This window comes from Eumetopias jubatus, unplaced genomic scaffold (assembly GCF_037043125.1).
Source record: "Eumetopias jubatus isolate StellerSeaLion01/CBP00866 unplaced genomic scaffold, mEumJub1_p1.0 scaffold_7, whole genome shotgun sequence".
In the NCBI taxonomy this organism is placed as follows: Eukaryota; Metazoa; Chordata; class Mammalia; order Carnivora; family Otariidae; genus Eumetopias; species Eumetopias jubatus.
Window position 1 is genome coordinate 121,469,132 of NW_028274813.1, and position 25,977 is coordinate 121,495,108.

Below are 25,977 nucleotides of genomic sequence, written 5' to 3' on the forward strand. Positions count from 1 at the left end.
CTGTTCCGCCCAAAGGAAAACAACAAGAAACCAGGGCCAGCCTGGTGCAATGCTTAGGGCATCTGTCTCCACTGAAGATGATCCCTGGGTATCTAGAAACCTCTGTGGAATGTAGCTTTGAGATCTAAAGTTGCTTGTCTCGGCTCCCCCCACCCCCTTTAATGCCTGTGTGGGGCTATGGGGCCTTGGACTCAGAACTGCCGCCCTTGGCAGTCCTCTTGGAGAGAGAACCTGTTAGTTGAAGGGATTTATTTTTCCTTGAACCATTTTTAATATATTATCTTAACTCATGTGATTTACTGATAATTCTTTAAGTCTGTTTTAATATCTTTTTTGTATATTTTTTATAGTGTGTCTTTTTACTGTATTTGTTTTGTATTATTTTATCCTTTTTAGTAGTCTTTCTAACTTATTTGCCTTATCAAAATGACACTAGCTGGGGCGCCTGGGTGGCTCAGTTGGTGAAGGGTCTGTCTTTGGCTCAGGTGGTGATGTCAAGGGCCTGGGATCCAGTCCTGCACTGGGTTCCTTGCTCAGCTGGAGCCTGCTTCTCCCTCAGCCCCTCCCCTGCTTGTGCTCATGCACTCTCTCTCTCTGACAAATAAATAAATAAAATCTTTTTTAAACAATGACACTAGCAGGCTTTCTAATTATAAAAGTAATTTCTATTTTTGTGTGAGGGAAGGATGTTTGTACATTCTTAGAAAAAAATAAGGGCAAGGACCCACCAAACCTAATAATTGTTGTTACCAGCATACATGCCTGCTTTATATTCACTTTATGGTTCTTGGGTAATATTGGCCTTTTTCTAAGCCAAATACCATATATTATTTTTCAATAAAAATATTTTTAAAAATTAATAAGAGGTGTATATATAATTGTTATTAAAATAGGTACCATCAAAGATGTAAAGAAAAAAGTAAAATAACTCAAAAGAGTTAAACTGCTCTCACTTTATGTGTACTATTATATACAATATCATATATTATTGTATATTTGTATTATACATTATACTATATATTTTATGTTTATATTGTATATTATGTTATATACAATATGTTTATATACCTATATTATGTATTTATTTTCTAACATATATATGATTATGCTGTAATGATATTTTACACTCTTTTTTTTTTAAGATTTTATTTATTTATTTGACAGAGAGAGACACAGCGAGAGAAGGAACACAAGCAGGGGGAGTGGGAGAGGGAGAAGCAGGCTTCCCGCGGAGCAGGGAGCCCGATGCGGGGCTCGATCCCAGGACCCTGGGGATCATGACCTGAGCTGAAGGCAGACGCTTAACAACTGAGGCACCCAGGCGCCCCTTACACTCTTTTTCTACTTAGAGATAATGTCGTTGGTCTTTTCCACATAAAAGATAGACATCTACATGATTATTTTAATACTTGCCAATATTGAGTTGACTGTATTGTGATTTAACAAATTCTATATCGATAGACATAGATTAATCTCTATTTTCTGCAAACATACATAATGCTGTGGTGAACATTCTTGTACATACCTCTTTGCATAAATTTTTTCTTACAATTTTTTTGCTTTTGATATTTTATTGTGCCTCTAATATTTTTATTTTATAGATACCTGGCAGCAATGATATTTTTCAAACGACATTTTGATTGAGACTTAAAAAGCAATGGATGTAAAACTCTGAGATCAAATCACCACAAGCAAACTTTTCAAGGGAACGGTCCAGAACCCAATTCATGCTCTCAGGAGGGAAAGTGGTGGAGCAGTTTCTCTGGAGAACACTCGTTGGGTACGGGGATGGTTGGAAGTCCTGTCCTCTACCCCCAAGCCCAGTGAGGGATCTTCAAAGGGACCCTTCTTCAGAGAGCTTGCTGTATCTCCTGCAGATGGGCCAATGGTGGCCTGAGGCGAGTGGATTGGCTGCTTTGATGGCAGAGCCAGGGGAGGTGGCTGCATTGGGTCTGCCTGTCTCCCAGAGTTTGCAGGGACCAAGAATGGGTCTGCCTCCTGAGCCAGCAGAATGACAGAGTCAGCAAGGAATTGTCAGAGCCTGCCTAAGAGAGTCAACAGCATGGGTAAGGAGACCTCATTTGAGTGATTGTGAAGGTGGTCCAGCAGGGCCTAGAAGGGGAATGCGAGGGACCCCCTGGAAGAAAAAGGTTCTCAGCCTTGTGGGAACTCAAGGGAAAGGTCTCCATAATGGGAAACGCCAGAGATGTACAAAAACTCCCCAGGAGAGAAGGAGAGAGACAAAGAGGGAAGGAGGGTGCACGATAGAGAGCTCTAAGCACCTACCAGCCCAGAGCCTGAAGCTAGCACCCACTGTGGCATCAACTCCATTAGGAGCTGTCTTATCACCTTGGTGCCTCCCGCCCTGGCATTCCACCAGCAGCTCAGGGAGGAGGTGTGGGGAGAAGAGACCAACCTCATTCCTCCTTTCCCAGGGCAGACTTCCAGCTAAAGAGGCCCAGGCTGGGTAGGGGAGAAGATTTTGATACTGGCTAAGCTAAGTTTGACTTTTGCGTTAATATTCTGGACAGTACCTTCAGTTACTGAATGGAGACTATGCCTTCAAATGACCCTAGGATTGAATGTCACCTAAGAGGGAGCAGAAAGTCATGGGTGTGTTGGTTTTCTTTTTCTTTTCTTTTTTTTTTTTTTTTTATCCAGAGAGGGGAATGATTCCCACAGTGAGTACATGTGAAAGGAATGGTGGAAGAAAAAAAACAAATGAAGTTGCATTTGATTACTTTCCGAGCTGTGCTTGTTCAAAACAATTTGAGAAAAGACCATGGGCGTAGGTGGAAGCTGTCCAGCTCGGGGACTCTCAGATGCCTTCACTCTCTGCATGGGCTGCATGGCCTCCAGCCCTCTGCACACGACTGGCCCTCCGCGCAGCGCCGTGGAGCTACGGGCCTCAAATCCAAGTAAATGAAGAAACTCTGGGGACAGCATGTGACCCCTCCTGGTGACACTTGAGCAGTAAGAAGTGCAAGACAGCCTAGGCAGGTCTATATTTGGGCTTTCACACATGGCAGGCCTGTTGCTATTTGCAGCGGGAGCCGGCTCATGTTACCATCACCTTCCGCGCCCCAGGGGCAGAGCCCCTGCTGTAAGCCAGGCAGGGGCAGCCTTTGGGCCTCGCACAGGTAGCCCGGAAGGAAATCCTCTGTTTCCTAGCCCTTCTCCAGAGGCCTCGGAGGTAAAAGAAGAACCTGTGGACCCTTAAATCAGCAGGCAAGTTTTTGGGTAATCCTATTCTAATGCAAAGGGTATTACTAGAAACTCAGTTACTTAATGCCACAATGTTAATGCAATATCGTTCCTTTAGGGAAAGAGATATCATCTTAAATTGCGGACTTGTAAATGGCAGTCAACAGTGGGGATGCTTTCTGTGCTTTCCCGTAGCGTGGACTCGCCTTGACTGAATGTGGTGTTGGTACAGAGTGTGAAAGCCTCCCGGCAGATCGAGAGAGGCTGGCTGACGATTTCTCGCAATGCGCCCTTAGAGTATTTTTAGTGCAGGGGCCCAATTGCTAGAACTGTTTGGAACCCTATATAGTGTTATCCTCTGGCTGCGGTGGCGGGCTGATAAACACATTTTATTTTAATCTGCATGTGTGTCCTGACAAATCATAATTTCATGTTTTGATTGAAATATGGAAAAACAGGATTATAGGCATTTTTCACCTGTTATACAAACCCCTCCTCCCACAGAAAGCTTTCAGGTTTGGACTTTGTAAAGGTGATTTGAGCTATTTTGCGTCACTATACAGCCAACACTTTAAAGCAAGTTTCTTTAGCTGTGGCTCAGGAATTGCAAAAGGCTACATGGGTGAGCTTCTGAAATCACAGGCAAAACTATGTTTGTGTGCTTATGGGCTAGAGAATTCACAGCTTTCAGTAGATTCCCAGAGGTGCTCATGCCCCATAGAAGGCTAAAAATCATTTTGTGGGAGACTTTTCTAACTAATGCACATACTTCTCATATAACAGTTAAGCAAGTCTTCTTTTTTTCTGCAGCCCTATGGCCTAGAGTAGAAGTTATCTAGCTACTGTATTCTTTTTTTTTTAAGATTTTATTTATTTGACAGAGAGCGAGAGAAAGCACAAGTAGGCAGAGCGGCAGGCAGAGGGAGAGGGAGAAGCAGGCTCCTGACTGAGTAGGGAGCCCGACGTGGGGCTCGATCCCAGGACCCTGAGATCACGACCTGAGCAGGAGGCAGCTGCTTAACCAACTGAGCCACCCAGGTGCCACTGTATTCTTTATAGGCTGTGACCTACTTATTTCTCTAAGGTTCAGTTTCATCACTTATAAAATGACGATTTATTGTTAATGTTCCTTTCTCCCCCAGTTCTGAATACTTTGGTGAGACACTGAAGGAGTCTGGGCATTGAGGAGGAAAGTGCACAGCAGCTATGTGCGTGTGTTGCAAACCTCCTACTTCGGTGCCGAGCGCCCAGACCAGTTTGTTTGTCTGTCCAAAGGCGAAACGCAGGCATGGAAGAATTTGTGCTCATTGGATTTGTCCTTAATGTTTTCCAGTCTTCTTGATTGTGTAACAGTTCAATTTGGTGTTTCACTCTCCACCTTCCAGCTGAAAGCATTGGTCAGCATGATTTATTGGTAATACAGAATTCTGGTTTTCTCCCTTTTGGTAGCACACAGAAGTGTGTTGTTTTTAGCAGGCTGCTCCGGGGTCTGTAGGTGATACGGTTTCGTGGAAAATTGGGTCTGGATCCAACTCTTTACCTGCTGGGCTGTATGTCCAGCATGCAGCACTGGGCTGGACACAGAGTAGCCCCAGATTGCCCCTGGTTAAACGAAATTGGGCATGGCAAGCCCTGTCTTCTCACAGAAACTCCATTTTGCCATCCTAAAATCAGGACGTTAATGAGATGCTGTCCAAGGGCCCTTCCATCCCTAGAGTTCCACACCTCTGCCTGGGCCCCCTGGAAGCCCTTGCCATGAGGACCAGTGACCTCACAGCCGATGTCTGTGCCTGCATGTGAGGCTGTTCTGCTCTGGTGCCTTCTCCTGTCTTCAGTTGTTTTCAAGGGACAGAATGATCCCACAGTGGCCACGGGTGGCTCCACCCCATGATGGCCACTGTGAGTCTTCACTTTGTGGTCCTGGTCCTCACCCTTCATGAGTGCCCCAGTGGGAGAGGCCGAGGTCCCGATAATGATGCTAGCAGCCACCCCCACATTCATGACAGCAGCTGACACAGACCGAGGACTGACTTTGAGCCACATGCTATGCTAAGCATTTTACACAACATTGTATTATTTCATCCAAAAAATTTTACATACATTATGTTATTTCATCTAAATGCTGACTTCATGAGGCAGGAACTAGCAACAAGCCCATCTCATGGGCTCATGAAAGTAAGGCCCAGAGAGGTGATTTTCCCAAGGCTACACCACTAAGAAGTAGCCGAAACAGAATGCAAACATAGAGCTTTCTGAATCCAGAGGGCAGTGGCCTCAGAGAGGGGTGAAGGGTGGGGTGGGGCTGTTATCTGGAGATTGAATTGATAGAACCAGAATCAGCCTTAATTGGGCATCAGTCACCTGGGTGATGTCAAGGATGAGCTCCCGGTCTCTGGTTTGGGTGCTGAAGGGAGTGGGTGTCATGCTGTTATTAATGTTAAGAATGCAGTGGCCCTCTTGAGGGTCAAACTTGGCATGGGAGAGAGCACTGGGCTTGGTCAGAAAGAACAGTGGTGTCCACTGGGGGTGAGGCTGTTTGGGGAGGTGCCACCAGGGCATGAGGGTACCTGATGGTCGTTGGAGGGGAGTCGATTGAGACTTGCCAGTAATGGAGCCCTCAGAACGCAGGACATTTGGACTTATCACTTCTGCCAAAGCAGAGCGACATGAATCTGTGCTGTACTCTGGACAGGGATGCTCACAAGGGGCTTGTTTCTACAGAAACAAGATGGTGTTAAGAAATCTCTGCCTACAAGGTGACACTCAGGTGTGGCCCCGAGCGCTGTGGCAGTATTAGCTTATTTAATCCTCGCAACAAATGCCCTCCCCTTACAGATGAAGAAGCTGGTTTGGCTCAGTGGTCAAGGTCATATGGCGAGAACGGCATTGACCCCCGAAGCCATGCTCTTCTTTGCGCCACGCTGCCTCCATCCCCGCCTTCAAGCGCTTCCCCTGCCAGGAGCTGGGCTGCGCCTTTACTCGTTCAGTTTCTGCTTTAGTGAGGCTACGTATCAGACACCCCCCAGATCTCGGTGTCCTGCAGCAGCAACAGACATTTCCCATGTTTCTGCAGCTTTACTGAGATATAATTGACGTCTGACACCGGGCAGGTGTAAGGTCTACCCTGTGACGATGTGATACATGGCTACACCGTGAGATGGTGACCACAACGAGGTTGTTCGCCGTAGGGTCCCTCACCTCACAGAATTACCTTTTTATGGCGTGTGCTGAGAACATTTAGTATACAATGCAGTCTTGTTAACCATAGTCACCACGCTGTCAACTTACTCATCTTATCACTGGAAGTCTGTAACGTTTGACCAGCGTCTCCCCATGTCCCCCAGTCGCCGGCCCTGCAACCACCCTTCCAGCCTGTTTCTATGAGTTCAGCTTGTTTGGCTTCCACGTCCCTGAGTGAGATCACAGTCTCGGTCTTTCTCTGCTGACTCATCTCGCTTAGCATAATGCCCTCAAAGTCCATCCAGGTTGTTGGAAATGGCAGGATTTCCTTCTTATTATGGCTGAATAATATTCCATTGTTTATCTTCTTTATCCATTCATTTGTTGATGGGCACTTCAGTTGTTTCTCTGTCTTGGCTACTGTGAATAATGCTGCAGTGAACATAGGAGTAGAGATCTCTCTTTGAGATTCTGATTTCATTTCCTTTGGATGTATACCCAGAAGGGGGATTGCTAGAGCATATGGTAGTTCTGTTCTCAATTTTTTGAAGAACTTCCATACTGTTTTTCATAATGGCGGTACCAATTTATATTCCTACCAACAGTGAACAAGAGTTCCCTTTCCCCAAATCCTTGCCAACACTTGTTACCTCCTGTCTTTCTGGGACTGCCATGCTAACAAGGTGTGAGGTGCTATCTCATTGTGGGTTTGGGGTTTTTTGTTGTTGTTGTTGTTTTGTTTTTAGGTAGGCTCCACACCCAGCGTGGAGCACAACACAGGGCTTGAATTCACGACCCTGAGATTGAAACCCGAACTGAGATCAAGAGTTGGTTCTTAACCAACTGAGTGACCCAGGCGTCCCCCACTGTGGTTTTGATTTGATGATTGATGATGATGAGTGATGTTGACCATTTTTTCATGTGTCTGTTGGTCATCTGGATGTCTTCTTGAGAAAAATGTTTACTTATATCTTCTGTCCATTTTTAATCAGATTATGGGGGGGTTGCTATTGAGTTGTATGAGTTCCTTACATATTTTGGATATCAACTATCATGTAAATAGTTTGCAACTATTTTCTCCTATTCCATAGGTTGCCTTCTCATTTTGTTGATTGTTTCTTTTGCAGTGGAAGTTATTTTTAGTTTGATACCATCCTGCTTGTTTATTCTTGCTCTTGTTGCTTGTGCTTTTGGTGTCACATCCAAAAAAATTGTTTCCAAGACTGATGTCGAGGACCTTTTCCCCTTGTTTTCTTCTAGGAGTTTTATGGTTTCACATCTTACATTTAAGCCTTTTATCTATATTTTGAGTTAATTTTGGTAAGTGGTATAAAATAGGGGTCCAATTTTATTTTTTTTGCTTGTGATTATCCAGTTTTCCCAGCACTATTTACTGAAGAGACTGTCCTTTCCCACAACAGGGTAATTCTGATTAGCTAGGGGGCCAGACTTGCGGGAGAGCAAAGGCAGTATTCAGAGCCTCTTAGGATAGAAGGCCAGTTTTGTTTTGTTGCCCAGTAAGGGATGTGGGGTCATAGGATGGATCAGGACAGGGGAGAAGGCAAAGTGGCATTTCCACAGCTGGATGGCCCCTTTGGCCTTGGGAGCCACAGAAGAGAGACGTGAGCTAAAGTAGGGGTGATGCACATGCTACTCAGGAGTGTCTTTGGGTCTGGCACGAGTGTGTGGGTGTAGAGGAAGGATTCTTTGTCCATCTCAATGCTAGTTTTGCTGGGATGCAGACCTATCATAGGGAGCTGTGTCCTACTTGACATGAAGCCACACTTCCCCATCCCTAAAACAAGCTATGTTGTGAGGAGATGCCAGGACTGCCCCAGCCAGAGTCTAAGGTGGGCAGGGTTCTTATGAGTAACCCCAAAGAACATCCAGGCTCTGGGATCCTCATAAGTCACAGATGCTAGGGAGGCAAACTACTGGCCCCAAAGCCTCTTGCTTTGTGATGCTTCCTCTGGGGGCAACCTTCATTCATCCCCTCCCCCTACCCAGGGGGTAGACCAGGTCCCTGCGGACCTGTTGGTGGTCCAGGACACTGTGGAGCTAGCACCTCATGCCTCAGTCCTGTGTTGTCATGGTCCTCAACCTCAGCACACATTACTGATGCTCACCACTGTCTTCTGTGTAAGAGTTACAGAGCATTCGAGAACAGGACTGAAACTTTCCTGAACCCTAATGTGACGTGCCCGGTCCTGGAGTCCAGGGAGTAAAGTTTCCTTATGTGGATCCAGACCCCAGAAACCAGTTGCATGCATGTATGTGGTGAGAGAGCATTGTCTTTGTCGCTCACGGTTGCTGGAAGTCTGCCCCTCTGGCTGGTGCTGACGGAGGAAGTGAAACAAGAGCATCCTATATGGAACTTCAGAGCGGGGCAGCGTAGAGGCAAGATTCCCAGGTGCTCACCAGGGCAGAACCTGTGTGTCCATCCCCACTGTCCCCCGCGCTCAAAGAAGGCCAATCGGCTGCTGTGTTTTGTCTTGCCATCAGCACAAAGCTGAGATGAGCCCATGGGGGATGTGTGAGGGACCTCCAAGGAGGGCTATTGCCCCGATTAAGTTGGAAGAGTGACATTTGGGACAGAGCCCAGATGAAGAGAGATGGCTGGGGGCTTCCCCGGGTTAAGGGCAGAGCAGGTCTCTATCCCTGGGATCCAGAATCTCCTATGAGTCTTCCTGAAGTAAGGCCAGATGGGGGACTGGGTCAGTCCTCTGTGCTCTTCATCACCCCGCCGTAGCCTTTACCCGTGCTCACAGGACAGACCTGGGGGCGGGGCAGACAGCAAGAGGAGCCTGGCGGCTGTCTCCTGGAGTGAGCAGGGAGGTCTGGGCTTACGAGGGCAAAGGGTCCTCTCTGACCAGCCTTGAACACGGGCCAAGTTCTTTTCCCTGAGAGAGTGGGTAGAAAAGCTGAGTGATCCCTGGTCTCTGTAGACAGAGCAGAGGAACAGAGATGAAACTGAAGGCATATAGCAGGAGTATGCAGGAAGGGGATCAGGACCCAGACAGTTAGTTCAGCACGTCACAGGCGTTAAAGGCAGAGCACAGAGAGGTTGAAGAGTGGGTTCTCCAGAAGGGTGCCAAGTCCCTGGGACTTCAAGCATCTGCCAGTGTGGCCTGTGGGAGGGTGATCACGGGCTTGTGGCTCGGGAGACAGGATGCGTGTTGTCACACCACACATCAAAGTGGAGAAAGTGAGAGGCAGTGAGCTCCATCTGGCGGTGTCGAATTTGGGGAGAAGGGGAATGGTCAGGAAGGCTACGGCTTCTCTAAACTTCTGCCTCTGCTTGAAGCAGAGGTCAGGGCCAGAGACAAGAATCTGGAGCTCCTGGCAGAGAGGGGGACATGGAGGCGCGAGAGTGGACGAGGTCACCTGGGGCAAGTGGAGAGGGAGGAGGGGAACAGGGACGGAAGCCTGGGGAAGGCCGGCGTGAGGAGCAGCCCAGCAGGCGGACTCAGAAAGGGTTCGGCCGTCCCAAGAGGAGACGGCAGGCTGAGCGGGGTCAATGGGATCGAATGTCACCAAACAGCCAGCAGAGCATGGGCCAGTGTCCATGGATTTCACAATGAGGCCAGCAGAAAACACTGTATTTTTAAAAAGGCAATCAAAACCAGAGAAGATGGAAAGAAAAATGAATGGCATTTTTTCCTATAGTTTTACGGTGGTTATTAAAAGGACAGTCTGTCAGCAGAGGTCACAGAGTCCCTCACTGCAGAAAGACCAGCACTGCAGGTTGGGGAGACTGCTGAACCTGATTCCTAGGTGCACCTGCAGAGCAAGGGATTAGACAAACAGCTGCCCACTGACTCTGATCCCATAGTGGAAATTAAGGGGGGCTGTTTGGATCATAATAAACGTTATGATGGTGGGGGGAGTGCTAACCTGTATCTTTAGGGTTTTTTTTTTTTATTTTGTTATTTTCCTCCAAAATGTATTGCATATATACCATGTTGGAATAGTTCAGTGATAGTAGTTTTCTTATTTTAATTTTTTTTAAAGATTTTATTTATTTATTTGAGAGAGAGAGAGACAGAGAGTGCACACGAGCAAAGGGAGGGGGACAAGCAGACTCCCCGCTGAGCAGAGAGCCTGATGACGCAGGGCTCTATCCCAGGACCCTAGGATCATGACCTGAGCCGAAGGCAGACGCTTTAACTGACTGAGCCACCCAGGCACCCCCATAATAGTAGTTTGGTTTTTTTTTTTAAGATTTTATTTATTTGACAGAGAGAGACACAGTTAAAGAAGGAACACAAGCGGGGGGGGCGGTGGGAGAGGGAGAAGCAGGCTTCCCGCGGAGCAGGGAGCCCGACGTGGGGCTCGATCCCAGGACCCTGGGATCATGACCTGAGCCGAAGGCAGATGCTTAATGTCTGAGCCACCCAGGCGCCCCAATAGTAGTTTTTTTTTTAAAGGCATTAGGTTTACCACAATTTATTGTTAAAGGGGGCATTAGGAACTGGATTGTGGGGATGGTTATACAACTTGAGAAATTTACTAAAAACCATTGAATCATGCACTTAAAACAGGTGATTTTTATGGTATGTAAATTATATTTCAATAAATTTGTTTTCAAAATAGATTAGTGAGTAAGCTAAGCAGCTCACAGAATTCCTGGTTTTATGTGGGAATGAGTTGTTGATAAAGTGCTTGTATAGATTAATTAGAATGGTAGAACATTTCAGTGGTTAGAAATTTCAGCCAATATTTGGACATCAACTGTACCTGCTTGGGACTTGTACAGTTAAATGAAAAAAAAAAATAAAACCAAAACAAAAAACTGGTTCTCTAAACCAAAAAGGTCATTCTAAGGGATGCCTGGGTGGCTCATTCAGTTGGATGTCTGACTCTTGATTTCACTCAGGTCATGATCTCGGGGTTCTGGGAGCAAGCTCTGCATCAGGATCTGCACTCAGTGGGGAGTCTCCTTGAGATTCTGTCTCTCTCCTTCTCCCTCTGCCCCTCCCCCTGCTCATGCACGCTCTCTCTATAATAAATAAATCTTTAAAACAAAAAAGAGGTCATTCTTTTTTGTGTGTGGATTAGTGGTCTTCAATTTTTTTTTTTTTTTTTTTGCTCATGACCTCCCTCAGAACATTTACGTTATCTGAACATTTTTATCAAAAGTGTAAATAACCTTGTATTAGGTGATGGTTTCTCAGACATGATACCAGAAATACAAGCTAAAAGGAAAACATAGATAAATTGGACTATATCCAAATTAAAAACTTTTGTGTTTCAAAGGACACCTTCAAGAAAGTGAAAAGATAATTTACAGAGTGGGAGAAAATATTTGCAAATCGTACATCTGATAAAGGACTTGTATCCAGAATATGTAAAGAACTCTTATAATTCAACAATAAATAGGGGCCCCTGGGTGGCTCAGTCAGTCAAACACCTGCCTTTGGCTGGGATCATGATCCCAGGGTCCTGGGATCAAGCCCTGCGTCAGGCTCCCCACTCAGCATGGAGCCTGCTTCTCCCTCTCCATCTGCCCCTTCCCCCTGGTCATGCTCACTCTCGCTCGCTCTCAAGTAAATAAAAAAAAAAAAAACTCAACAATAAATAGATGGATAACCCAATTTGAAAATGGGTGTATTAAGGTTCTCCAGAGAAACTGAATCCACTTGGGGGGTGGTACATGTACATGTATAAAGAATGTGAGAGAGACATTTATTTTAAGGAATGGGCTCATGCAGTTATGGATGCTGGCAAGTGCAAAATCTGCAGGTGGGCTGGCCGTCTGGAGACCCAGGCAAGAGCCAGCATTGCAGTTCAAGTCTGAAGGCCATCGGCCATCGGCTGGTAGAATTCCTTCTTGCTTGAGAAAGAGCTACCTTTGTTCTGTTAAGCTCTACAACTGATTAGATAGGACCCAATCACAGTATGGAGGGCAATCTGATTTCTTCGAAGTCCACCAACTTAAAAGTCAATCTCATCCAAATAACACCCTCACAGAAACATTCGAAATAATATTTGACTAGATACTTGAACGCCGTGGCCCAGCCAAAGTGACACATAAAATTAACCATCATGATGGCCAAAGGATTTGAATAAACATTTCTTCAAAGATAGTAAACAAGTGCCAATAAGTGCATGAAAAGATGCAGACATCATTATCCATATGGAAAATGCAAATCAAAACCGCGATGAGGTATCACCTCACATCTACTAGGATGGCTCCAGTCAAAAAGATGGACAATAACAAGTGTTGACTGGGACATGGAGAAATTGGGACCCTCCTACTCAACCAGTGAGAATGCAAAATGGTGCAGCCACTTTGGAAAAGAGTTTGGCAGTTGCTCAAAAGTTTAAACATAGTTACCACATGGCCCAGCAAGTCCATTCATCAGAATATACCCAAGGGAAATGAGGACATATGTCCACACAGAAACTTGTACATGAACATTCACAGCAGCATTCTTCGTAATAGTCAAAAAGTGGAAACAACCCAGATATCCATCAACCAGATATGTTATCTGTAACGGATATGTTATCTGTAACATAAACAAATTATGTTATATTCCTACCCTTGGAATATTATTCAGCTGTACAAAGGATACGTTGTACAACATGGATGAACCTTGAAAATATTATGTTCAATGGCAAAAAGCTAAACACCAAAGACCACATGTTGTATGCATCCATTTATATGAAATGTCCAGAATGGGCAAATAGAGACAAAAAGTAGATGGCAGTTATCAGGGGCTGGGGGAGCAGGTTATGGGGAGTGACTGCCAATGAGTATGTGTTTTTTTGGGGGGCGATGAGTGTTCTGGAATTGGATAGCAATGATGAGCCCATAACTTCAGTTTATTGAAAATACTAAATTGTACACTTTTTAAAAAATATTTATTTGAGAGAGAGAGAGGGAGCACACAAGTGGGGAGAAGGATAGAGGGAGAGAACCTCAAGCAAACTCTCTGCTCAGCACAGGCCCAGTGCTGGGCTCAATTTCACAACCCTGAGATGGTGACCTGAGCCAAAACCAAGAGTCTGACACTTAACCAGCTGAGCCATCCAGGCACCCCTAAATTGTACACTTTAAAAGCTGAACCTTATGGTGTGTAAATTATATCTTAATAAAGCTGTTATTTTAAAAAGTACAAATAGTTTCAAAAGATACACTTTCCGGCATGCTATAAATGTTTCCGTTTCCGGGGCACCTGGGTGGCTCAGTCGTTAAGCGTCTGCCTTCGGCTCCGGTCGCTCCTGGGATCGAGCCCCGCATCGGGCTTCCTGCTCAGCCAGGAGCCTGCTTCTCCCTCTCTCTCCCGCTCCCCCTGCTTGTGTTCCCTCTCTAGCTCTCTCTCTCTGTGTCAAATAAATAGATAAATAAATCTTTTTAAAAAAGGCCTTATAAATGTTTATGTTTCCAAATAAAACTATTTTATAACTCCTAAGTTTATTTAATGGACTTCTAAATACTATTGCAGTTCGATGCCCTTCACTGAGTGTGCTAAAAAATGCAACAAAAATTCTTACGGGGTGCCTGGGTGGCTCAGTTGGTTGAGCATCCAACTCTTGGTTCAGCTCAGGCCGTAATCTCAGGGTTGTGAGATCAAACCCTGCATCAGGCTCCATGCTCAGCATGGAGTCGACTTGGGATTCTCTCTCCCTTTCCATCTGCCCCTCCCACTTATATTCTCTCTCTCTCTCTCAAATAAATATATAAATCTTAAAAAATCCTCTTTTATAACATTAGAAATTTTACCTTGTTCTTTTTTTCTCCTTGAGCTTGTGTTTACATTTAACTTCTCAGAAGAGTTTTGTCCTAATGTATTGTTTCTCTATACTTAGAAAGTCTTTTATTGATCATCTATGAGACTTCTCTACAAAAAAAAAACACACATATATGCATATGATTTAAATTTTTTTATTTTCCTGGAACTATAAGACCCTAAATGGTAACCTCTTCTTTCTTCTGGATTAATTTATCAATACAATTTGTAGTCATATGTGAGCAAAACAACATATGTTACTAATTTTGACAAATAATTATTAATTATTAAAAGTGAAATGGAAATGCATCTCTTGATAAGCTGGATGGGGCTTTTCTTTTTAAAAAAGTTAACTCATGTTTTCATGTATGAATTATTATATATTATGAATCATATTATTATAGCAATATCGTTCAACTCTTTGAACTCTCTGAAATGTATGCAAAAAATTACACAGTGATCTATTGTGAAAAATCATTTTTAGTCATATGTCACTTGATTAGATCCTCCTTCAGTTTTGCTGAAAGCTAAGAATTGGAAACCACCTAGCTTACAAAGAATGTTTCTTATCCATCCCTTAGCTGCTCTCCTGACCCTCGCAAACCATGCAAGATGATAAATAGTTATTTGTTGTGCAGCAAATAATACACTGTTCCTTCTTTCCACCTGGCCATCCCCTCCTGCTCCCATTCCCTCCCACTCCTTTTTTCACATTTGGGCTCCTTCAAGGGGTAGCATTTACACCATGGATCTTCAGACTACAGCATTTGTACATAAAGAGTTTCCAAGGGATACATGGACAGGGGTAACTTTAACAGTATTAAATTCCAGAGGCTTAACATAATATTTAATCTTTCCCAGAGTAGCTCTCTCTCTTGAAATGGGCCAGCTGTTGAGGCTTCATGCAGGTTCTGTGTTCACACTATCCCTTCCTCTGTTACAAAAGTAAAACTGCTCCTCTCACTTCTGAATATTACACTGCCCTGTAAGATTTCCTGGCTTTGGAATTTAAAAACCTGCAGTGGGGGGCATCTGGGCAACTCAGTTGGTCAAGCGTTCAACTTTAGGTTCTGGCTCAGATCATGATCTCAAGGTCCTGGGTTGAGCCCCCATAAGCCTGCTCGGGATTCTCTCTCTCTCTCCCTCTGCCCTTCCCCCAACTCTCGGGCTCTCTCTCTCTCTCTTTAAAAAAATAAAAACCTCCAGTGGGCTAAGTGGAAGGACAATTTGAAGTGTTGGTATCAATGTTACTAGAGATAAAGAGGAGCATTTTATAATGATAAAAGGGGCCAATCCACCAAGAATACATAACAATTATAAATGTATATGTAGGGCGCCTGGGTGCCACAAGTGAGCATCTGATTCTTGGTTTCAGCTCAGGTCATGATCTCAGGGTCGTGAGATCAAGCCCCATGTCAGGTTCCATGCTCAGCAAAGAATCTGCTTAAGACTTTCTCTCCTTCTCCCTCAGCTCCTCTCCCCCATCTCTCTCTCTCTCTAAAATAAATAAATGAATCTTTTAAAAAAATAAATAAATGTATATGCACCTAAAAAAAAGAGCACCAAAATACATAAAGCAAAAAGTGATGTAAGTGGAAAAAGAGACAACTCAACAATATAAGTTGGAGACCTCCGTTCTCTACTTTCAATAACAGAACTAAGAAGATCAACAAGGAAATAGGGCACTCAATACTATAAAGCAGCTGGACTTCACAGACATCTAGAGAACACTCCACCCAACAACAGCAGAATACACATGCTTCTCAAGGCATATAGAACATTCTCCAGGATAAATCAAATGCTAAAACAAACCTCCATAAATTAACAGGCTAGAAATAATACAAAAATATGTTCTCTGACCACAGTGGGTTAGAAATCAATAACAGAGAAATTTGGGGAGCCACAAATATGTGGAAATTAAAAATACATTCCTAAATAACCAATGTATTGAAGAAGAAAGCAAAAGGGAAATTAGAAAATAGTTCAGGATGAATAAAAATAAAGATAAAACATACCAGAAGTTTTTGCCACATTATTGGGATGCAGCAAAAGTGGTGCTTAGAGGGAAATTTATAGCCATAAATGTCTGTATTTAAAGAGAAGATCTTAAATCAACAACCTAACCTGCCATTTAAAACACTGGAAAAAGAACAGCAAACTGAATAAAGCAAGCAAAAGGAAGGAAAACTCAAGGTTATAGTGGAAATTAATGAAGAAGGGAATAGAAAAACAGTAGAGAAAATCCAAGAAAACCAAGAGCTGCTTCCTTAAAGAGATCAGCAAAACTGACAGCTTTTACTTAGACTGTCCAAGAGAAAAAGAAGACTCACATCACTAGAATCAGAAATGAAAGAGAGGAACATTATTACCAGCCTTACAGAAATAAAAGAATTAAAAAGTATACCATGAACAATTGTATCCCAATAAATTAGATAAATGAAATGGACAAATTTTTGGAAAGACACAAACTACCAAAAGACTCAAGAAGAAATTGACAATGTGAATAGGCCTATAAAAAATAGACTGAATTAATAATAGGGGGGAGAAAATTCATGAAGAAAAGCCCAGGTAACTTCACTAGTGAGTTACCAAACATTTAAAGAAGAATTAATGCCAGTCCTTCACAAGTTCCTCCAAAAAATAGAAGAGAAGGCATATTTCCCAACTTAATTCTGTGAGGCCAGTATCTTCCTGACACCAAAACCAGACAAATACATTACAAGAAAAGAAAGCTACAGGCTAATATTTCTTAGGAATATGAATGCAGAATTCCTCAAAAAATACCAGCAAACTGAACCCAGTAGTATATATAAAAAAACTAAACACCATGACCACGTGGGATTTATCCCAGGAATGCAAGGTTGGCTTAACCTCAGAGTTGGCGGCAAGTTCTTAGATATGACACCAAAACCACAAGTAACAAAAGAAAAAATCAATTAGACTTCATCAAAATTAAAAACTTTTGTGCTTCAAAGGACACCATTAATAAAGAGTGTGTGATTCTTGATCTCAGGATCATGAGTTCGAGCCCCATGTTGAGTGTGGAGCCTACTTAAATTAAAAAAAAAAAAAAACTTTTGCAAAGGGGGTGCCTGGGTGGCTTAGTTGGTTAAGCGTCTACCTTTGGCTCAGGTCATGATCCTGGGGTCCTGGGATTGAGCCCCACATTGGGCTCCTTGCCCAGCGGGGAGTCTGCTTCTCCCTCTCCCTCTGCCTGCTACTCCACCTGCTTGTGCTCTCTCTCTCTGTCAAATAAATAAATAAAATCTTTAACAATAATAATAACAAAGTGGAAAGACAACCTACAAGATGGGAGAAAATATTTGCATATTAGGTATCTGATAATGGACTAGGCTCTAGAATATGTAAAGAAATCTTACAAATAACCCAGTTAAAATGGACAGACTATTTGAATAGACATTTCTCCAAAGAAGATATACAAATGGCCAATAAATGCATGAAAAAGTACCTGACATCAGTATTCATCAGGGATATGCAAATCAAAACCACAATGATGTACTATTTCACACCTGCCAGGATGGCTCTAATCAAAAAGTCAGATAATAACAAGTGTTGACAGGGATGTGGTGAAACCAGAGCCTTCATACACTGCTGGTAGGAATGTCAAATGATGCAGCCACTTTGGAAAACAGTCAGGTAGTTCCTCAGAAATTTAAACATAGAGTTATCCTATGATCCAGCAACCTCACTTCTAGAGAGATGAAAACACATATCCATATAAAAACTTGAACACAAACATTTTAGCAGCATTACTTATAATAGTCAAAAGGCGAAAACAACCCAAATGAAAAGAGAAACATGCAGGGGTGCCAGGGTGGTGCTGTCGGTTGAGCGTCCGACTCTTGGTTTCGGCTCAGGTCATGATCTAAGGGTTGTGAGATCAAGCCCCACATTGGGCTCCACGCTCAGTGGGGAGTCTGCTTAAGTTTCTCTCTCCCTCTCCCTCTGCCCCTTCCTGCACACTCTCTTTCTCTTTCTCTCAAATAAATCTTAAAAAAGGGAAATATGCAAATAAGCTGATGAATGGATAAATAAAATACGGTATACCCATACAATGGAATATTATCTAGCTCTAAAAAGCACTGAGTACTGACACATGCTATAACATGGGCAAATCTTGAAAACATTATGCTATGAAAGAAGCCAGTCACAAAAGACAGTATATTATATGATCCCATTTATATCATTCCATTATATGAATCCAGGATATTATATGATTCCATTTATAAATCAGTAGAGACAGAAAGTAGATTAATGGTTGCTTAGGGCTGGTAGAAATGAGAGAATGTGGGTGGTGATAGCTAAAGAGCGCAGAGTTTCTTTGTGACAGGATGAAAATGGTCTAAAATGGACTGTGGTAATTGCTGCTTGTTTTCGGGAATAGACTAAAAACCCTTGAAGTATACATTTCTGACAGGAGAACTGCGTGGTATATGAATTCTGTATCCATAAAACTATTACAAAAAGTAATCTAAAATCATGGCCATTATGAGCCAAGAGGAAGACTGGGACTTTGGAGTCCGGCAGTCTCTGTAATCCGGGTCCTCCCAGAAGCAGGCACCAAACGGGATTCGATACACGAGGATTTGTAGGGAAACCCTTGTCTGAGAGAAGATGGGGAGGAAGATGGGGAAGGCTGGGAGAGCTATCAGCCCAGGATGTAAGTCCAGCCCCGAGTGAGGGAGGGAAGGAGGGTTTGGAGGAGTCACCCCAGTCTGCCTTGCACCCTAAGAAAGGTTTGGCAAGGCTGTCAAGGAGTCCTCCAGCCAAAATCTGCCATCAGAGGGGTTTCATGCCAAACAGAAATGGATCTGCCTTAGTATCCACTCTGTCATTGGATGGAGATGCCCATGGGAAGTGTGTCCCCCATGCAAGGTGATGATGGGTTTCAGACCGAGCAGCCGGTCACCTGAGCTCCCTGTAGCTGGACATCTGTCAGGCACAGTCTCAGTGCCGCCGCACAGACTAAGGTTCAAATCCCAGCTCAACAACTTCCTCACCGTAGGACCTTGCTCCAGATACCCTGAGCCACAGTTTTGTCATCTGTAAAATGGGGATAATAGCAGTGCCTACCACACAGGGGTATGCCTATAAACTGCCGAGCACAGAAAAAGCACACACTAAGTGCTCAGTAAGTAGTAGCTGCTCCTGATGTGGTATTTATTACTTCTACCATTTATTATTTCTTTCTAGATTTTATGTACCTCCATTAAAGAGTAAACATCATAGTCTCTGTGTAATGAGTATCTGTTTGTTTTACTTAATATCATACTGTAAGTTTTTTCCAAGTGATCATTTGCTCTCCCTAATATTTTAAAGTCTGCATTATATTCTATAGAGTATGCATATCCTAGCTTACTTAACCATTCTCCTAATCATTAGGGCTTTACAATTTTTTTTTTCGCTGTCATACAAATTTTTGTGGGCACCTGGGTGGCTCAGTCGGTTGAGTATCTGACTCTTGATTTTGGCTCAGGTCATGATCTCAGGGTCATGAGATCAAGCCCTGTGTTGGGCTCTGCCCTGGGCGTGAACCTGCTTAAGATTCTTTCTTGCCCTCTCCCTCCGCCCCTCCCTCCCCCCAGTATTTGTGATAGATATTTTTATATAGAAACATTTTCCCTCTGTATTGGATATTTCCCTTCAGGGTCCTGATGAGGATTACTAGCTTAAGGAGTGGGAAACATTTGTAAGGCTCCTGATCCATGTTAGCCAGTTTACCCTCCAGAAAGGTGGAGCTAGTGTATGCCCCAACCCGCAGCATGTGAGAGCACTCACTTCACTGTACCCTACCCAGCCTTGGGGAACCTTCTTATATTTTCAAATATTTGCTTGTTGGAAAGGCAAAAAAAAAAAAAAAAAAAAAAGGCATCTGACTTATTTGTTCCCTGTTACTCATAAGGATGGACCATTTCCCAAATGTTTTTGCACAAGTGATTACTTTGTGAATTGTTCTTCACACGAATTTATTGAGATCTTAATTTTTTCTATCAATTTATATATTTAGTAATACTTGCCTGAGACACTTCCCATTATTTGGCCTCTGTTTGTTTTAATGGAGAGGAACCTATTGACATTTCTCTGGTAATTTCTGGTCCCCTTTAAGCTTAGAAAGCCCCTCCTTCCTGGAGAAAGTAAACCGCTCTGCAGATGGTTCAAAGTAAAACCATAGCTGAGCTCCTCAGACGACTTTTTTAAAAAATTGTGAGTGAGTGGAGCCCAATCTAATGACCATTTACCGGGATGGACTTCTCATCAACGGGGTTCCTCCTCCTTCCTGTGCCCTAGGCCCCGGGACGCCCACTAGGAGCCGCGGGGCAGGAGCCTCGCAGGTGCAGAGGCGCCATGGAGGGGGAGGCTGCGGGGGCTTCCCCGGACTTCCACTTCTACCCCATGGATCTGTATGACTCCGAAGACCGGCTGCACCTCTTCCCAGAAGAACCCACGCGGACGGGAAGAGAAGTCCACGCCGAAATGGCCGGCGAGCCCGGGGGAGCAGCGCCAGGTAAGGCCCAGAGAGACCTGGAGGAGGATGTGGATGAGCTTGTCCATTCGTCCGCACTCGGAGGTGCTGGCGAGTGGGGCGCCGAGCTCGCCGACGGAAGCGCGTCCCACATGGAGGTTTTGGACCATCGGCTGCACGGGGTGCAGAGGGACTGGCGACTGGGGGCCGAGGCCGAGGCCGGGGACCGTGTCTTTGCGGGCTGGGGCGCCGCGGGCTCCAGCCGGGACCTGCGAGAAGCCTACAGGTACGCACACGGCCGAGCCAGCGAGGAGTACGAGTGCTACGTCATCCCCGAGGAGGACGAAGACGAAGCCGCCCTGGTCTTCTGCGTCACCTGCAGAGCTCCGGTAAGGGCGGTGGAGGTTTCGGACGAACACAGACAGCATGAGGTGACCCCGCTCAGCAAGGCGCTGGAGAGCGCCAAGGTAAGCAGGTGGCCTCGGTCCGTGCTGTGGATCGTGCGTGCGTGTCTCAAGCAGGCAGGCTGCGAACGAATGTCAAAGGCCTTCTACGGAAGAGAGAAAGCGCTAACGTGTCCTTGTGATCCTCTGTTCGCTAGGATGAAATTCACAAAAACATGTTCAAATTGGAAAAGCAGATTATCCAGATGGAGAATTTTGCAAATCACTTGGAGGAGGTTTTCATCACGGTGGAGGTAAGAGCAGGCGTGGTGAACCCGTCAGACGCACACTGCTGCCCCAGGTGGCCGGCTCCGTGGCTGCGGCTGGGGGTGGGAGATTCTGCCCCGACTTCCCCGCCCCTCCCCCCCCCCCCCCCCGCTCTCCCAGGGGGCCTCGGGGATGTAGCTCATGGAGCCCGTGACCTGTCTGCGTTCCCTCCTGCACAGAAGCTCTCCTCTGTCTTTAGCCTCAGCCCTGCTGCAAGGTGGGGCTCTTTCATGGCCCAGCCTTGACCAGGCATTGCAAGACACCCATCGTTCCTTGTTCGTGTCCCCAGCTGTTATCTGTGTCTCCTAAGATCAATACACATCATCTGTGCCTGTCAGTAAACATGTCACAGTCCCCAGTGTGATATCAGGTATATAAGACACCACAGTGTTGCCAGCACTCAGCCTCGCCATCCAGATCAGGTGCACCAGGACTGAGGATCAGGAGACTCTCCACCTCTCTTCTCTTCCTGCGAATGCTCTGCTTCTGTTAATAATACAGCCTCGGACTGGGTCCACAGGAGCACCTCATATGAATTAGCTCAGCCGCAGGCCTCTCTCCCATGAAGCTGGAACTTCTTCACCCCCGGTCTTAAGCGGGAAGAGGACTATCGCACTAATCCCCTCTGCAGGGCACAGGGAAGGCATGAACGTAAGGTAGTGGTAGGAGAGAGAAGTGTGCAGCCCCCTGGACAGAACTCCCTACACTCACGTTGGCAGCTCACTGTCAGATCAAAGCCAGTCACCCCCCAGTGAGGGCTCTGAGTTTTCCCTCTCACACCAGCACTGGCACCATCGTGAGCAAGCCTTGTGCTCCTAGAAGATGCTCGGCAAATACTCTGTGAGTCATTCATAAGGGCCTCTTCTTCGGAAGTGTGTCTGGTGTCTACTGAGGCTGGCATCAGTCAGAACCCACAGAGCTCTCTTGGCCTCCACCCCAAGTGAGAGGACCAGTAGTTGACAGGCTGTGCCCCAGGATTAAGTACGGCCGCAAGCCTCCCTCTGCCCTCCTGCGCTTCCTCACCTACTAGGCCGCACCATCTGGCCACAACCCTTCCTCCCCTTCCCCGTCATCGTTCTCTTAGTTGATGTGAGAGTCTGTGTGATCCTGGTGTTCGTGAGATGCGAGTGTCAGGGAGTGGAGGCGAGTGTCGTGAGATGTTGGGGGCTCAGGAGGCAAAGCTAGTGGGCGTATCCCAGGGCAAACATCTCCGTGTTAAGGTCCAAGGATGCGGTGGCAGGCTGACTCCTCACTGACCACCCTCCAAGAATGCAGTGGGCACAGTGGAGGTGGGGCATCCTGGGGGGGGGCAGGGGGAGGGGTGCAAGATGCTGCCAGGAGAGAGATAATCCTAGGGGTTCTAGCCGCAGACTCCTGGTCCTAGCTCCCACTGCGCCCACCCCAGCATCCTGGCAAGAGGTAATAAGACCCAGGGGAGGTGACTAAAACATCTCTGGGCGGATACATTTCCATGCCCCCAGTGGTTCTATGGCCAACATACCACATCCACTGTGATGGTGCTGAGGTCAACTGTCTTACAGGAGAACTTCGGAAGACAAGAACAAAACTTTGAGTCACATTACAACGAGATCTTGGAAACCCTCGCTCAAAAGTATGAAGAAAAAATACAAGCTCTAGGGGAGAAAAAGAGAGCGAAGTTGGAAGCCTTGTACGGACAGCTGGTCAGCTGTGGGGAAAACCTCGACACCTGTAAGGAACTCATGGAAACCATAGAGGAGATGTGCCATGAGGAGAAGGTTGACTTCATCAAGGTCAGTCATGAGGTGACATGAGATCACGAACCCAAGTGACAGTATGGCTGGGCAGGTTAGGGTGTCCCTCTCTGCCTGGAGGTGTTGCTGTTGACCACTGTGGTCAGCCTCCGTTTGGTTCCTGGATGTTCACGGTGGTGAAGAGGTCACCGCACGTCTCTGTTCAGCTTTGCCGTGAGAGGCTGAGCAGACCTGTACATGGCTGACCCCTTCCCTCCACTGTTGCTCAGGACTCCAGCAGCCTCAGTTTCTCTCTCTTAGAGACCCGTCCCCTCACCGGGAGCTGAGCAACATCAGTGCTCTGACAGTTTTCTCGTCACCTCAGGTGGCCCCTTTGAGCCCCAGGGAGGAGGTTGTCTGAGCTAAAAAGGCACCTCCAACTCTCCAGTTACAAGGGCACCAATTTTAAATCTTTATAAACTCAAACATAAAAAAAAAAAATCCATTTTTTAATTTCCTTGAAATCCAGTTAAATCTGACCTCAAGGCCCCATTCCGCTGGGCTGTGGGAATTTCGATCTCGGTCAGAGGTGGGGTCTCTTTCTTCACAAGATCCCACAGGAATCTGGGCGGTTGTGGTGTCCGGGATGGGAGGGAGGGGCCCTCAGCCACCAGAGCTTCCCAATTGCCAAATACAGCCTCCACACTGACCCCGGGCCTCCCCACTGACCCCCGGGCCCGTGGCGATCCCTCCAAGCCCAGCAGCACTTCCTTCCTGCCCTACTCCTCCGCGGGGCAAGGGACCTGCAACAGAAGCTGGAAAGCAAGTTGGCAGGCTCCATGAGGGCCCCCAATATGCAGACCTCGTGAACCACTGGTCTCACAGTATCGCTGTATCTCAGAGACGTAATCCCGAATGGGCAGAACGTGGTATGTGCGAAAGCGTTCTCACTGATGTTTCTAATGATGACACCTTAGCAATAGCCAAAACGTCCATTAACAGAGGAATGGCTACATAAACAACGGGGTTCCCCTCCAGTGAACTGTTGTGCAGTCTCAGATTGGCGGAACAGAAGAATATCTATACCATGGAGCGCTCACGCAGTGCGTCCAATTCAGGGCCAGAGCGCGGTCCTCGGCGGGGTGGTCTTGTTAGAGTGGGCGGTATGGCGGCTGCCTTTCTTTTTCCTCATTTCCAAGTCTTAAAATGTGTCTGTATCATTATATAGTTCGAAAAAGAAATGTATTTGCAAAATCAGTTTGATATTTTCTCCCTTTCCTCCTCCTCTTTAGGATGCTGTGGCCATGGCTGACAGGTAACACTTTTGTTCTGAAACACGTTTTCTTCTTCTGTTCGTTTTCTGTTCCTCTAATAGACGTAGTTCCCCTTGGGTGTATGGTCCCAGTTTCAGGTTTTGTGTCTGCCCCTAAGATCAAATAGCACTGGCTTTGGACGGAAGATGGGGTCACAAGGACCCGCTAGCACTGACTCTCAGGATCCCAGGGCTGGAAAGGAGTGTGTGGCCAGGCCCAGCCAGCAAGCCTGTGGTTGGGTCTCCTTCGTGAGCCCCTCCTTTCACCAGGAGGGACCAGGATCCAGTGTCCCCAGCATCCCCCAGCTGTGCCAGGACCCAGACTAAGCACCGCAGAAAGTATGCACATCGTGGAGTCAGACAGGAGTTCGAATGCTGCTCCCCCCAGGACCCTGGGCAAGTCCAGCCAGCCTAGGACCCACCTTCCTGATCTGCAGACAAGAACAGTTTTATGGGCATTAAATGAGACAGCATCTGTAAAGCAACATGAATGCTGACGCTTGATAACATAAGGGTTAAGAGAACAGGTTCTGGCAAAGGACAGCCCTGGTTTCGAATTCTGCCCCTGCCACTCACAAACCCCTGACTGCCAGGAGGCAGGGACGCCCAGAGCCCCTGTCCGCCCTCAGCAGGTTGAGTGCGCTTGGCCCCATGGAGAAGAAGCCCCCCAGTCTGTACATCTTGGGGCCTGGGGGGGCGTGTGGGGATGGGAGCTTCCAGATCAAAACCTGTGCATGCCCCCCAGCTGACCCCCTTCCCTCCCCTCAAATGCACAGATCAGTCCCACCCTTCCCCATTGGAGACCCCACTGGAGACCCCCTGGGTCAGTCACCAAAGCAGATGGCAGAAGGCAGCCAGGAGCATATTAAAATAAAGAAGTAAAAATTCAGCAAAGAAGCCCCTCTCGTGTATAACTAGTGACCCAGCACAGTAGACCCACCCTAAGGAGCATGCCTCTTCATTCTCATTAGCAAATCTTTTTATGCCAACAGACTTGGAAGATTCCTGAATACAGAAACAGACGTGGAGATCTCTACACAGCCTGACTTTGAAGACCAGACTCTGGACTTCTCTGACGTGGAGGAGCTCATGGGCTCCATTAACACCATCCCAGGTGCGTATTTCACCTGTGTGCGCACTTCCCACAAAGTTCCAGTTTCCTGAGCTTCGAGTTAGACATTTTTTAAAATTTTTTATTGTTATGTTAATCAAGAGTTAGACATTTTGATGGCTAAGAAAATCATAAAGATTTAGAAACAAGTATTCTTTCATTCTAATTTCATGTCTCTATGGCTCGTAAGGGGGAGAACAGTGGCTGACCTCCCCCGGGGTAGGTGCCTACCTCACTTTCCAGGGAGCCAACATCAGGCCCCCGGCAGCCTTGAAATACTTTTTGTTTATAGCTTGCCCAGATTCACAAACACCTGTTCACCTGCCTGAGTTACTCCAAGTAAGTAGCCCGAATTTTATTTACTTGACCAGCACAGGGGCTAGGAGATGAGCTTTGAGATCCCGTGGAGCTGGTGAGAATCCCAGGCCTGCCACTTCCTAGCTATGTGACTCTGGACAACTTAACTACCTTCTCTGAGTCTTTCCTTGTCTGCAAAATGGATGTAATAATGCCTCCTGGGGATATGGTGAC

The 25,977-nt window shown here is 45.9% G+C and overlaps 1 protein-coding gene across 3 annotated transcripts in view; it reads left to right on the forward strand.

Annotated features, from left to right (window-relative positions):
• FSD2 (fibronectin type III and SPRY domain containing 2) overlaps window positions 1-25,977 on the forward strand; it is a 45,721-nt gene that overhangs the window by 1,312 nt on the left and 18,432 nt on the right. For 2 of the 3 annotated variants that reach the window (XM_028089426.2, XM_028089429.2), the window contains exons 2-8: window positions 1,602-2,066; window positions 2,662-3,228; window positions 20,427-21,068; window positions 21,203-21,298; window positions 22,853-23,083; window positions 24,316-24,338; window positions 25,328-25,449. In XM_028089426.2, coding sequence (XP_027945227.2) covers window positions 20,484-21,068; window positions 21,203-21,298; window positions 22,853-23,083; window positions 24,316-24,338; window positions 25,328-25,449 — 1,057 coding nt within the window. In that variant the 5' untranslated portion in view covers window positions 1,602-2,066; window positions 2,662-3,228; window positions 20,427-20,483. The remainder of the gene's footprint in view (window positions 1-1,601; window positions 2,067-2,661; window positions 3,229-20,426; window positions 21,069-21,202; window positions 21,299-22,852; window positions 23,084-24,315; window positions 24,339-25,327; window positions 25,450-25,977) is intronic. The other variant, XM_028089427.2, reaches the window with a different exon arrangement.